Source organism: Cyprinus carpio, chromosome A12, assembly GCF_018340385.1.
Source record: "Cyprinus carpio isolate SPL01 chromosome A12, ASM1834038v1, whole genome shotgun sequence".
In the NCBI taxonomy this organism is placed as follows: Eukaryota; Metazoa; Chordata; class Actinopteri; order Cypriniformes; family Cyprinidae; genus Cyprinus; species Cyprinus carpio.
In genome coordinates, this window is record NC_056583.1 from 11,273,654 (window position 1) to 11,287,812 (window position 14,159).

Genomic DNA, 14,159 nt, shown 5'->3' on the forward strand with positions numbered 1-14,159 from the left:
CTTATTTATAAACATACAAAGAATCTCCAATGTGCATTATCTTACGTGTTTTGGATGAGTTATTGAGTGGATCAGTAATCAGACCTCCAACCTCTTGAGCACTTTTCCTGTATATTTGAGTGCCCTTTTTTGTAGGGTTGTATTATTATTATTTTTTTTTTCTTTGAAACAGAGCCATACCCATGTCAAAGCAGTGACATCAGTCACTCTGATCAGCAGACTATAGCAGCTGCTTTCAAGATGCCAAGCAGTTAATGACTAGCTTTGTCTGACTCAACACGTTCATGCTCCTCAGATAAAATTTTACTGTTGTATGAATGCTAGCCAGTGCAGTAAATGTAAAGAACACTGTCTAGGTGAATTTGCAGCTCTGTGAAAGAAATAATGGGTTTTGTGCTGCTTTTAACACCCCACAAACACATCCTCTTGATTATAACTCCATTATTTTCATGCTCTCTTTTTTCGTTCTTGAGAAAATGAATGCTGATTGGTCACAGTGGGTTATAAAATAAAAGTCATTTCAAATAATTCTCTCCTTGTTGTCTTCTGTATTAGACTTCAAGTAAATTGAATACAAAAGCACATGTGCCCTTTTCCCCTCAACCTTTTTATATTGTATTGTACACACTATATTGGTACACAATATGTAATAAAATATAGTTATATATATAGAAGAGGTTTTCATTTTTTTAGATGTCACAGTCAGCCCCCCAAATATGATCATTCTCCTACGAGAGACTCCCATCCTTAAATTTACAATCAACTATATATTTCTTGAACGTATAAAGATTCCATTTATACTGTAAAAAAAAAAAAAAAAAAAAAAAAAAATGATATTAGAGATGTGTAAAATATTATTTGGAAAATATCTTCAACTATGTAAGACGAATGTTTTTTACTCCCTATAGTACTGAACTGTTTTATTTTATTTATTTATTTTTTAGTTTAATTATATATGTATTGTTTATTTATTTAAAAAAAAAAAAAAAAATCCCACGATCTCCGGATGCTTGGTGGTCCCCTGACCCCAGTTTGAAAACCCATGAGGTACATTTTTATTTTATAAAGTATTTACTTTATTTTATAAAGTATTTGTCCTTAAGGACCGCTGGCTAATAAATAAATATTACATGAATAAATATGTAAATATTACATTATTTTTTACATCTTCACATTTTCATTGCGTCGCGTCAAAACTAGAACGCGCCTGTATTACGTTATGGGCGCTCTGATTGGTCCACTGAAGACTGACGTCAGGATTCTGTCGCTTGCATTGTAGCGTCGTTGATTATAATTGGAGCGTTTTTGTTTTCTCGCGTCGCGTCGCGTGTCTCGCGTTTAATTTTGATCGGGTGTCCCTCCCTCTCCTCCAGTAACCTCATTTATTGTGTGCTACGCAGGGGTCCCCTTGAAACGAATATGTGGACCACGAATGATAGTATTCAGGCATTTAATCCTGGATTCTAATGTAGCTATGTAGATATATTTGTTTCCGCAGCGCTCGAGATATCAACCGACAGATTGGGATCCACTATAACGTACAGTACGGTAAGAATTTCATCGTTATCCTATTATATTTTTACCGTTGAACGAATTCGCCTTTACTGTTATGGTGTCGCAAACTGTGGACTACGTTTGTCAACAACCTGCATTGTTGAGCGGGTTGATAATATGACAATAAAACACACGCACTCACAGTTTAATCACAGTCATTGTCGATTAGGCTGACATGAGTCTGCCGTACATAGATGCGTGGTCTTTCTTAGAAACCCTTGACGCATTGGAAAACAATGAAAGGGAAACAGTACGAAGGGGGAAAACAATCGCCCCAAGTAATAAGATCTGATGTGGTCCTGATGCAGCTGCTGCATCCAAACTGGAGTGCGGAGAGAACAACACAACACATAAAACCTCTCTTAAGAAAAAGCAGATCAAGTCAGGCAGGATGGATATTTCAAAGCAACTGATTAATGTTTCATATCACATGTAATACATGTTCTTTGTTTGTTTTTCAAAACCATTTTTTTCCAAACCACAGAGGCCTCATTTCATCTCCAGTGAACTTCACGTCAATGGCTGATCCAGACAGCACGTCTACATCTGATCGAAAACTGCACTGCCCACATAAACCTGTCTCACTTTCATTGCCTTTCCTGAGAGAGGGCAGTAATGTCTTGGAAAGGAAACCGCCCCAAACAGGGGAGCCTCCTAGTCCACTGCCAACCAAACGCACACGCACCTATTCAGCGTGAGTACCTTTGTTAATAGAGTAAAAGCATCTCATGTACTTTGTGTGAATGTAATTTTGTAATGTAATTTTTTACAGAAATTGACACTTTTCTGCTTTGTTCTTCAGTATCAGCAGAGCTGGGTAGATTACTTACAAATTGTAGTCTGTTACTGATTCCAAATTACATGACAAAAATGTAGTTAGTAACATAATCCATTCCATCCATGACTTTACTCATTTATCACATTGTCATAAATGGCTGCCCACTGCTCCGGGTGTGTGTTCACGGTGTGTGTGTGTGTGTTCACTGCTGTGTGTGTGCACTTTGGATGGGTTAAATGCAGAGCACGAATTCTGAGTATGGGTCACCATACTTGGCTGTATGTCACGTCACTTTCAAATGCTGTATAGCCACCTGACTAGTGACTGGTCTCTGTGTGAATGTCCACAAAACTCGAAGACTTTCTGATTTTATATAAGTGGTAGGTATTTTAGAAAGGAATATTTAATAGATGAAAAAGAGGAATTAAAGAGGAAATTAAATGATGAATAATTTATTCCTACTGTGTGAATAACATGTAATCATGTAATCAATAAAAAAGTAACTGCAGTCTGATTACGAGTACTTTAAAATGTAATTTAATCCAATTACAAATACTTAATTTTGGAATTTTGGAATCTGATTACGTAATCCAGATTACATAATCAGTTACTACCCAGAGCTGAGTATAAGTGCCAAAAAGAGTGAAAAAGATATCAGCAATTTAAGACATCCGAGAGCAAATAAATAAAATGAAATAAAATGAAACATTAAAAAAAAAGTGACCATTGTGTAGAAGACTGAAAGTCTTTGCAGACAAAATTATGACATGATTATTATTGTAATGATTATATATATATATATATATATATATATATATATATATACCTTGTAAACACACACACACACACACACAATTTATAATGCATTTTATTATTGTAATGATTATTATTGACAAAAGCTGAAATAAAACGATAGCTAAAATAGTTTGGAGAGACTTCTGCATATTGGCTAATGGATGCTCAAATATATATAAATATAATAATAAAAATAATTGTTATTGTATTGTAAAATGGCATAGAAAAAATGCATTGAAAAAATTATATTGGTCAGTCTTTGTTAGAAAGGATGAACAATATGTTGTTGTGTTAATTTCAATGAAGCATAAAGAGATGTTTTGATATTATATTTACTAAAAGGAATCATATAAATTGATTTCGGAGCCGCTGTACTCTGGTATTTTCTCAGATCCGTAAGAGCCAAATCTGGACCTGTCTTCAAGGGCATTTGCAAGAACTTCTCAAGGTCACAAGGTCATGGATTCATTCGCCCCTCCCATGGAGGAGAAGACATATTTGTTCACATCTCAGAGTAAGTATGAAATATAAAAACTATTTTAGTTTAGCATCTAAAAATATTATTTAAAAAATGTAAAGAATATTTTTTAAATATTATATATATGTATAAATAATAATAATAAAAAAATATATATATATATATATATATAAGCCTAAATATATAAATATCAAGTCAAGTCAAAACAATTCTGCTTTATTGTCAATTCTTCCACATGTACAGTACATACATACAGAGAATCAAAATTGCGTTACTCTCAGACCCCCAGTGCATACAGATAACACTAACAGTAGAGCCTAAAAATCTAGATCAAATATAAAATATAAGATAAAACTATACAATAAGGGAATGTAAAAAAAGACATAATAGAAAAATAAAATAAAAATAAGGTTAAATAAAAGCAGCGCAAGGCACATGGCAGATAGAGTGCAAACCAGTGAACAAACAGTGCAGATAAAAAAGATTTTTAGTGCATAAAAAAATAGCTTATTCAGTCTGATTAAAAGTGACAAAGTGACAAAGGGCTCAGAGCAGTTATTTTATTAAACTGACTGATGAGGAGGTAGAATGATGTCAGATCCATGGTGAATGAGGTAGTGAGCAGACCACTGCTGCACAAAGTGACTGGTGCATGACATTCGTATGTTAGAGGGAGGGTGGGTGGAAGGACCTGGGGATGTGGGACCTGGGGGGGGGGGGGGGGGGGGGGGGGGGGGGGGGTTCATAGTTCAGTGGTGCCTGAGGCAGAAGAGGGGGACGGGGGGGTAAGTTCGGGAGCGAGTTCAGCTTCCTGACAGCCTGATGGATGAAGCTGTCCTTCAGTCTGCTGGTCCTGGCCTGGAGAACTCCGCAGTCTCCTCCCTGATGGCAGCAGACTGAAGAAGCTGTGTGACGGGTGAGTGGGATCACCTGCAATGCAGAGGGCTTTTCGAGTGAGACGGGGTTCCATAAATGTCCTGGAGGGAGGGGAGAGAGACACCAATGATCTTCTCAGCTGCTCTCACTATGCGTTGCAGAGTCTTCCGGCAGGACGCGTTGCAGGCGCCATACCACACAGTGATGCATCTGGTCAGAATGCTCTCGATGGTGCCTCTGTAGAAGGTGTACATGATGGGGGGTGGGGCTCTGGCTCTCCTCAGTTTGCGGAGGAAGTAGAGACGCTGCTGTGATTTCTTGGCCAGTGCTGCGGTGTTGTCGGTCCAGGAGAGGTCCTCTGTGATGTGCACACCCAGGAACTTGGTGCTGCTCACTCTCTCCACAGTCGCCACCGTTGATGGTCAGAGGAACATGCTGAGTGTGCGCTCTCCTGAAGTCCACAACAATCTCCTTCGTCTTCTCCACGTTCAGAGAGAGATTGTTGTCACTGCACCACCCGGCCAGGCGGCTAACCTCGCTCCTGTAGTTTGTCTCATCTCTGTTGCTAATGAGACCCACCACAGTCGTGTCATCCGCAAACTTAATAAAGAGGTTGGAGTTGTGTGACGGTGTGCAGTCGTGGGTCAGCAGAGTGAAGAGGAGGGGGCTCAGCACACATCCTTGGGGGCCCCCAGTGTTCAGTGTGATGGTGCTGGATGTGTTGCTGCCGACACGTACTGCCTGAGGTCTTCCAGTCAGAAAGTCCAACAGCCAGTTGCACAGCGAAGTGTTGAGCCCCAGCTCGACCAGTTTGTGAATGAGCTGTTGAGGGATGATTGTGTTGAATGCTGAACTGAAGTCTATGAACAGCATTCTGACGAATGAGTCTTTTTTCTCTAGATGTGTGAGTGCTGAGTGGGGGGTAGTTGAAATGGCATCATCGGTCGACCGGTTGGACCGATATGCAAACTGGAATGGGTCCAGGGAGGGGGGGAGGGCAGACTTGATGTGGTGCATGACTAGCCGTTCGAAGCACTTCATGAGGATGGGAGTAAGTGCAACAGGACGGTAGTCATTGAAGCATGATGGAGATGGCTTCTTCGGGACTGGAATGATGGTGGTAGCTTTGAAGCATGTGGGAACAACAGCTTGACTAAGTGAGATGTTGAAAATGTCTGTGAAAACATCAGAGAGTTCTGCTGCACAGTCTCTCAGTACACGCCCAGGAATGTTGTCAGGACCCGGAGCTTTGCGTGCATTGATCCTGCTGAAGGATCTCCTCACGCTGTCTGGGGTCAGCATCATCACCTGGTCACTGGGAGGAGGTGGAGTCTTCTGTGCAGTGGAGCTGTTTTGTGCCTCAAAGCGAGCGAAAAAGGTGTTCAGCTCGTTCAGCAGAGAGATGTTGCTGTCACAGGTCCGCTGTGGGGGCTTGTAGTCCGTAATGGTCTGTATCCCCTGCCACAGGCTCCGAGTGTCTCTGCTGTCGCTGAATTGATGGGCTATCCTCCTGGAGTACTGTCTCTTAGCCTCTCTGATGCCGCGGGATAGGTTGGCCCTGGCTGTTCTCAGGCCCCCCTCGTCTCCAGCTCTGAAGGCAGCGTTCCGCGTCTCCAGGAGTCTGTAGACTTCCCCTGTCATCCACGGCTTCTGGTTGGCCCGGACAGTAATGGTTTTTGTGACTGTTACATCCTCAATACACTTGGTGATGTAGGCAGTGACAGTCTCCGAGTACTCCTGGAGGTCAGTGGAGTTATTATAAGTGGCAGCCTGCTTAAACATATTCCAGTCAGTTGTATCAAAGCAGTCCTGAAGAGCCTCAGACGATCCTTCTGGCCACACTTGAATCTGTTTCTGAACTGGTTTGGCGAATTTAACGAGCGGTCTGTATGCAGGCATTAGCATGACAGTGATGTGGTCTGAGGCACCGAGGTGGGGGAGGGGGAGGGCTTTGTAAGCTCCTCTCTGTGTGGTGTAAACAAAGTCTAAAATGTTTTTACCTCTTGTTGGAAAGTTAATGTGTTGGTGTATTTTAGGAAACACACTCTTTAAGTCAGCATGGTTGAAATCCCCAGCTATGATGAGAAAAGCATCGGGGTGTGGCTGTCTGCTGCTCACTGATGTGCTGGTACAGTTCATTTAGTGCATCGTTCCTGTTGCTGTTGTTCGGGGGAATGTAAACCGAAACGAGCAGTATGGCAGTATATTCCCTCGGCAGATAGAACGGCCGGCACTTAATAATCATAAACTCCACCAGGGGTGAGCAGTGTTTGCAGATCACAACAGCATCGCGGCACCACGCATCATTGATGTAAACACAAAGCCCGCCGCCGCGGGTTTTTCCTCCCGCGACGCGAGCTCTGTCTGCTCGATAGCAAGTCAGCTGGTCGAGCTGAATGGCGCAGTCCGAAACGCTGTCGCTGAGCCATGTTTCCGTGAATACAAACACACAACAGTCTCTTACAGTCCTCTGAGTTGAACGTAGTAATCGGATGTAGTCCCAGTTTATTGTCCAAAGAGCGTACGTTAGCCAGTACGACGGTGGGGATAGATGGCTTGTGTGGGTTAGCCGTTAGCCTAGCCCGGATACCTCCGCGCTTACCCCTCTTCTGCTTCCTCTCACGCCGCTTGTGGCGCCTCCGCTGTGGGCGAGATGCAGTAGTGGGGGTCGGTGATGATGTAGGCCTCCGGAGCAGTTCGAGATCTCGCAGCAGTTCCGCGTGCGCGGAGTTTAACTCTAAAAATGCGGCTCTGCCGACATCCAGCAGAAACTCACGACTGTATGCGCGCTTAAAGACAGATAGACGCGATGACGACGTACAAAAACACTGCGACTCACAAGACAAAAAACACGAAAACACCGTTCTGTCGGGACAGAGAGAAGCCGCTGCGTGTGGACGCGCCGCCATCTTGTCTCTCTCTCTATATTAGTGGTGTCAAATCGATTAATCATGATTAATATTGTGTTTACATAATATATATATGTATGTATATACACATATATGTAAATATATATATATATATATATATATATATATATATATATATATATATATATGTATATGTATATATATATATGTTATATGTATTTATTTAAGAAATATATGTAAAATATATTTATCTATAATATAAATCATATATAAATATGAATATATGTACACGTAAATATTTCTTAAATATAAATATGTGTATATTTTTATATTTACATATAAATATACACAGTACACACTCTTATATTAAGTAAACACAAAGATTTATTTATAGCGATTAATCGTTTTGACAGCGCTTATATATATATATATATATATATATATATATATATATATATATATATATATATATATATATATATATATATATATATATATATTTATTTATTATATTATATTATATATATTATATTATATTATATTATATTATATTATGTATTCTCTTTTTTGTAGTATTGAGGGTGAATATGTGCCAATGGAGGGGGATGAGGTGACCTACAAAGTGTGTCCTGTTCCTCCCAAGAACATAAAGTTCCAAGCCGTTGAGGTGGTCCTCACCAACCTGTCTTCCGGAAGGAAGCACGAGACCTGGTCTGGGCAAGTTATCAGCTCCTAGCTCACACATTCAGAGCCCAACCGAAGAATAAAGGCAGAGAGGGAGAGATAAAAGGAAGGGTTTAACTCGAGGTCCTCATGCTGGTGTAAAATGGTGTTGTGTGTAAGTAGGATAGGGATGGAATAGCAATTAGGGTTATGCAACTGTTGTTTTCTCCGGCCTGGCAAATTAGCAACAGGAAGTCGGTGAGAAGTCTGTTTGGAAAATGTTTTGGGATGCAAGTCAGATGAGCTTTAATATAGCATTGGCAGAACATAACATAACTGTGAAATAAAAAGCAGCAGTGTTGCCCTTGTTTGAGATTTCGTCATTTATATGTAATTAATAATGTATTTATTTTCATTTTATGTACAGAGACATTTGAGTTCATTGTGATGTGTATGTTCAAGTCATTTATGTAAAACTGATTTCCTAAAATCAATTAATGCAAATCAGAAACTTCCATTTCTTTAATTGTGATTGATAGGACTGATATTAGTTTTCTGTAAGAAAGCTACAAATCCCCAAATCACAGTAGTTCATTTTGTCAAGAACAGTGCTTCTTATGATAATTCTAATAAAACTGAAATAACAAAATCAATGCAGTGTTTTTTTCCTCAATGTTTCTTATCCATTAAAGCATATTTTATGATATGACTTATTCTACTTTAAGTTTTTCAAATAAAAATAAAATAAAATATAAAATGTAAATTCCATCCAGGTTATGTAAATGAAGTGCTTATAAAGATAAAATTCAACTGTGAGAATATGGAGACTGCCAAAGTAAACGCATAATCAGGAATGAAAATAAATATTAAAATATGATATATTTAATTATTTTATTTATTGCATGTATATTAACAAATAACATGGAAAAATAAATACACATATCATGTAGTATTATCCAGTGTCAAAAACTTCAAAACTGTTCCAATGCAAAACTTTCAATGATGTCAAAAGCATAGCCATTCAATAATTGTGTCAAGATAGTGCCATCTATAATTGTTCCATCTATTGGTGGAAAGGAAGTGAGGGGTGGGGTGCAGTAGCCTCTTACTGCAGAACACAAGATCCAGGGGGTGTGGTTAGAGATTGGTAGCTTTAGGGGTGGAGATGGGTGGGTTTAGGTATATGTTAGGTTGGAGGAGTTGGATCAGGATCCAACCACGCGCCCTGGATCTTGTTTTCTGCACTGTGGACCATCTCGTGCGGTGGGGTGTTAAGTGGGCGCCATGTGTACAAACGACCACTAGAGAGAGCAGTTCATCATAAAAACTAGAGATTGTGGTTATGGATAAATGAAGTCTCATTATAAACCATTATGTGAGCTGCACTACATATGAAACATTTAGGACTATTTAAATTTTGAGTGGGAAAAACTATAAACAGAATGCAATACAAAAAGCTATAAAAAGATAATAAACTTTTATTTACACATTTTACACTTCATATACTTTTATAATACAGTTCATATTGCCCCCTTAGCCCATAAACCTGCAACTAGTTATGAGGCAGTTCTACAAAGAAACAGCTACTTTTCTTTATCACCTTATATAATCACACATTTATTAATGTGCATGTTAGCTAGAGAAGAGAAGAGAGAACAGCTGGTAAAAAAATATTGGATAGATAGGCTAAGACTTATGATGTCTGATGTCAACAAGATTTACTTCACAGAAACTGAGCCATAAATATATGAACTGCCAAGACTATTGTTTGACATGATAAATTATTATTGAGGGGAAGCACCAGATAAATAAATGTGTTGGAAATAAATGAGTGTGGCACATCCAAGTACATTTACAAGAAAAAAGATGAAGATAATAATAAAGTGTAAACTTATTTACAGCATTTTTAGTTGGCTGAGTACCTACTCAAACTTTAGTATCTTAAAGAACACCAACCATTATTTTACATAATATAGTCAATGTATAAAATAAAAATAAAAATCTAGACATGCAAATAATAAAGTTACGCACAACAAATCACAACATGCATTAGAGTAATTTATGTTTTTTCCTGCTCTCAGCTAGGAAAACAAACACGACAGGTGCTTCATTCTGAGTGCTTTTATGACGGATCCATTTATCACGGGACGATTGTTTTATGACTCAACTTTTGTCCTTCACTCCTCTTCTCACCATCCTAAACATGTCATCTCCTCTGCACTATAGTGTTCAACAGACCCTGAGAGCTTCTGCTTCAGTTGCTTTGACAGAAATTTTATAACTTACCAATATATACACATATGTATTTAAGAGCTCTTCTATGAGAATATAAGACCTTAAGCTTCAGTGAGCTAGCCTAGTGAACTAGCTTTATAGACAGCAAAAAAAAAAAAAAAAATACAAAAGAGGCTGTCTGGCTGGAAATGTGCTCATAATGCTGTCTATGTAGGCAGCACACTAGATTTTGAGACAGGACTGCTGACTGCTGACTGCTGACACTCCATGAAAGAGTCTTGCCTTAATGGAACACTACTGATGAATGTTATCTTACTGGATGATTATGTGCCACCTTGGAGTATCAATTTTGTAAAGCCGGTAGAGATGAGAGCTATTGAATCTGATTCTGAAATCAACTCCAAAGATGGTAAAGTATGATCCTTATAACATTATGAATATATATATATATATATATATATATATATATATATATATATATATATATATATATATATATATATATATATATATATATATATATATTAATAGAATATATAGAGAGACTATTTAAATTACAGTCTTGCAAAGCCATAATTATGTTAAACAAAAGAAACAAGATTTTATGACAACTAACTATTGTTTAAATACGAGATGTAGTTAAATTTGAAATAATTATGTCAATTCTAAATTGATATTATAGTTTGAATCAAATTTGAATTGTTTAAGAATTTGTTTGTTTCTTTTTCTGCTTTTTTCTAGGGGTGAATCATCAATTTTCTGTTTACTTCAGAGGGTTTCAAACCATTTACTACTGCAGCAGTAGCGCCTGTGAGGGGGTTGAAATTTTAAGCGGTCATTTCTGGTCTTCTTAATTGACATACTCTACAGAAACTGCACTATATATAAAGTGTCTCTGTGATTTCTTTCTAGTATGCAGGGGAGGAGGAATGTGCTCTGCTGCGACCAGCCTGCACTTATGCCACTTTCCAAATGGCTGAGTATGTTAGATTTAGCTTTTACAGTTCTTAATCATGGCCCCAATATTGAAGGGTCGTTCCAAACCGAAGTGCTCAAAACTGGCCACTTCAAAGGGCTCTTCGGAATGAAGGATTTCGAAGGGTACAACTGATGGACACTTCGGGCTCCCATGATCCTTTGCACAGACACTTTGCATGATGCACGTGGAACACACAACACTATTGTACATTATTAACACACATACTTATTTAGATTTCAAATTTGCACATCACATACCTGTACATACATAATTGTCTATATTATATATTGTGTTTTTGCTTTTGTGTACATTGTCTATTTGTATATTATTATTTTTTTTATCTGTGTCCTCTCTAGTCACTGTCATTCTGTTGCACTGTGGAGCTTCTGTCACTAAAACAAATTCCTTGTATGTGTAAACACCTGGCAATAAAGTTCACTCTGATTCTGATGATGACGTCGCCTCCGTGTGGGCACGTGATGATGACGCAGAAGGGCACTTCAAGAAACAGTTTTTTTTTAAATATATATATCAGAATGAAACAGGTAAACATTAGAACACAAACATATGGGGGATACAGTAACAATTAAAATGTAATTAAATATAAAAAAAAAAATTACATTCATAAAAGTTACAATTTATTTATGATTTATTTTTATAATATTGGATGTTTTAAGGCTTTTTTATTAGAGGAGATTCTTTGAAGTGATGAGTAAAGCAAAAGTAAATCAGAAGAGAGTATTTTACAATTAGGTTTAATGTTAAGGCATCGTGCTTTGTGAATGTGGAGTTTTCCCATCATACAAATAAAGTCCAGGACATCCTCTAGCTCCCTATTGTCAGAAATCACAGAATGAAAGAGAACCTTAACTGCTGAAATGTTACATAGACGAAAGATTTTTCATATTTTAGCTGACTAATGACTAATGGGTGTGTGTGGGGGCGTGTGGGTGTTAAATTCTGATGTAGTACACAAACACTATAATATGTTTTCATTTATTCTTTTAGTATGTGCTTAATAAGATTTCATACATAGAAGAGTGCTTCATGGACTGGCAGTTTAAAATCTCTGTCATGACATTGATACAGGTGTTTAAACCTTCATTTAGTAATTTTTTATGCAAAATGTTTTATCTAATTATTTGTTTGTTCATTTGTATATAGTTGTGCCTGGAGAAATTGTTTAAAGGAATAGTTCTCCCAAAGCTCACCCTCAGCAGGCCATCCAAGATTTATGAGTTTGTTTCTTCATCAGAAATGTACTATTACACAACTTGCTCACCAATGGATCCTCTGCAGTGAATGGGTGCCTTCAAAATGAGAGTTCAAACAGCTGATAAAAACACAAGTCCTCTACCCATAATATTGCTCTCTTCAGTGAAAAGTCATCTGTTCTGAATCAGGAGAGAAATACGCACAGATCAAGCACTGTTTACAACTGAAAACAGATCTAAACAAATATGTCGCTGGGTTTTGATGTGAGAGGACAGCAGGGGATGGACTTTTTCACTGGAGGAAGTGTTATTATGTGTAAAGGTGAAAGGGTGGATTATTTTTATCCTGGAAAAGAATTTCAGTTATTCCTATGCTGTTATATTAAGCAATAGTTATTTGGTTAACCATTTTCTTATGTTAATTTACCCATATTTGTGTTTCTGCTCGTCTCAGATCTGTGGATGGCCCCTGAACACTTGAGGAAACAGGGGATCTCTCAGAAAGATGTGTAGAGTTTTGCTATCATTTCCCAGAAGATGCAAAGTGCACATTCTATACAAGCTCTTGCTCTAATCGTACTGGTGAGAGAAAGATTTATAGAAAGCTGCATAAAAATACTCAATCACCAATGACACCTACTGGTGATTTCCCATCATGCATGCACTTGTTTATGTTACATTTGATGTTTAATTGTAAAATAAAGAAAAAAACTGTACTCAGTCATTTACTAACACAAAAAGTAAGTTTCTGGAATAATATGCTGGTACCTCTTATCCATGCAATTACAATAAACAGTGACAAGACAGCAGCAAGATATATTAAAGGGTTACTCCATCGCAAAATGAAAATTTTGTCACTACCCCATCGGAACACAATTTAAGATATTTTGGATGAAAACCGGTAGGCTTGAGACTGTCCCATAGACTGCCAAGTAAATAACAGTGTCAAGGTCCAGGAAAGTATGAAAAGCATCGTCAGAATAGTCCATAAAGTGATTCAACCATAACGTTATGAAGCGACGAGAAAACCTTTTGTACATAAAGAGACACTCCTCTGTGTCTCTCCAAATCAGTGCTGTTTTCTTTCAAACCAAAGCGTAAATACACTTTAAAAATGTATCCTTGTGGTGCGGCTGACACAGAAGAGTGTATGCCGACTGCGTACTGCTCAGATTTGTCAAAATGGCGCTACGCTGATTTGATTTATATTGTGATTTTTCCTGGAGGGACTGATCCTTCTCATCTCTCTCACCACCTTTGTGTTATCTTCTTTTTCATTTCTTGTCTTCCACCACCTGTCAAGCGTTGAGAGGAAGACCAACCTCTAGTTTCTATATGATTTATTGAACCAGTTGTGTTTGTTGATCAGCAGGTGTTTCATAGATGGACATTGACATTTTTTTGTAAAGTAGCTGCCTTTGTATTTTCTCCTCTTTTCTCATTTTCATCTTCTCTTTCTCTGCAGCAACTTTTTTTTTCTGCCAGTTTATTAATGGAAAGAAATTCCTTTTGCTGGTTGATTTTGCTGCTGCATTCAGGCCCCTGTACGTCCATCCTTTTCCCCTTTGCAGGTGGTGAAATAACATTTGCTGCCTGCTCTGTCTTTGTATCTTCTGTTTTGCTTGCTGGTTTTTGGGGCTTTGTCTTTTCATCCTTTCTTTTTTTCCGGATGTTTGACTGATTGGAAATTGTTGGGATGAAGACCCAGACAGACAGG

At 38.1% G+C, this 14,159-nt stretch overlaps 1 protein-coding gene across 1 annotated transcript; it reads left to right on the forward strand.

Moving 5' to 3' along the window:
- Positions 1-1,270: 1,270 nt before the first annotated feature.
- On the forward strand, positions 1,271-8,667 carry LOC122146995 (cold shock domain-containing protein C2-like). Its single transcript, XM_042767505.1, has 4 exons — positions 1,271-1,548; positions 2,039-2,248; positions 3,519-3,641; positions 7,925-8,667. Exons 2-4 carry the CDS (start codon positions 2,073-2,075, stop codon positions 8,085-8,087), a joined length of 462 nt encoding a protein of 153 aa, XP_042623439.1. The 5' UTR covers positions 1,271-1,548; positions 2,039-2,072; the 3' UTR covers positions 8,088-8,667.
- The last annotated feature ends 5,492 nt before the right edge of the window (positions 8,668-14,159 follow it).

Excerpts from the sequence above, each read along its gene's own strand:
- LOC122146995 (XM_042767505.1), top strand. The coding sequence starts at position 2,073 with ATGGCTGATCCAGACAGCACGTCTACATCTGATCGAAAACTGCACTGC. Across the intron at positions 2,249-3,518 it reads CGCACACGCACCTATTCAGC|ATCCGTAAGAGCCAAATCTG; the intron begins GTGAGTACCTTT and ends GTATTTTCTCAG. Across the intron at positions 3,642-7,924 it reads ATATTTGTTCACATCTCAGA|TATTGAGGGTGAATATGTGC; the intron begins GTAAGTATGAAA and ends TCTTTTTTGTAG.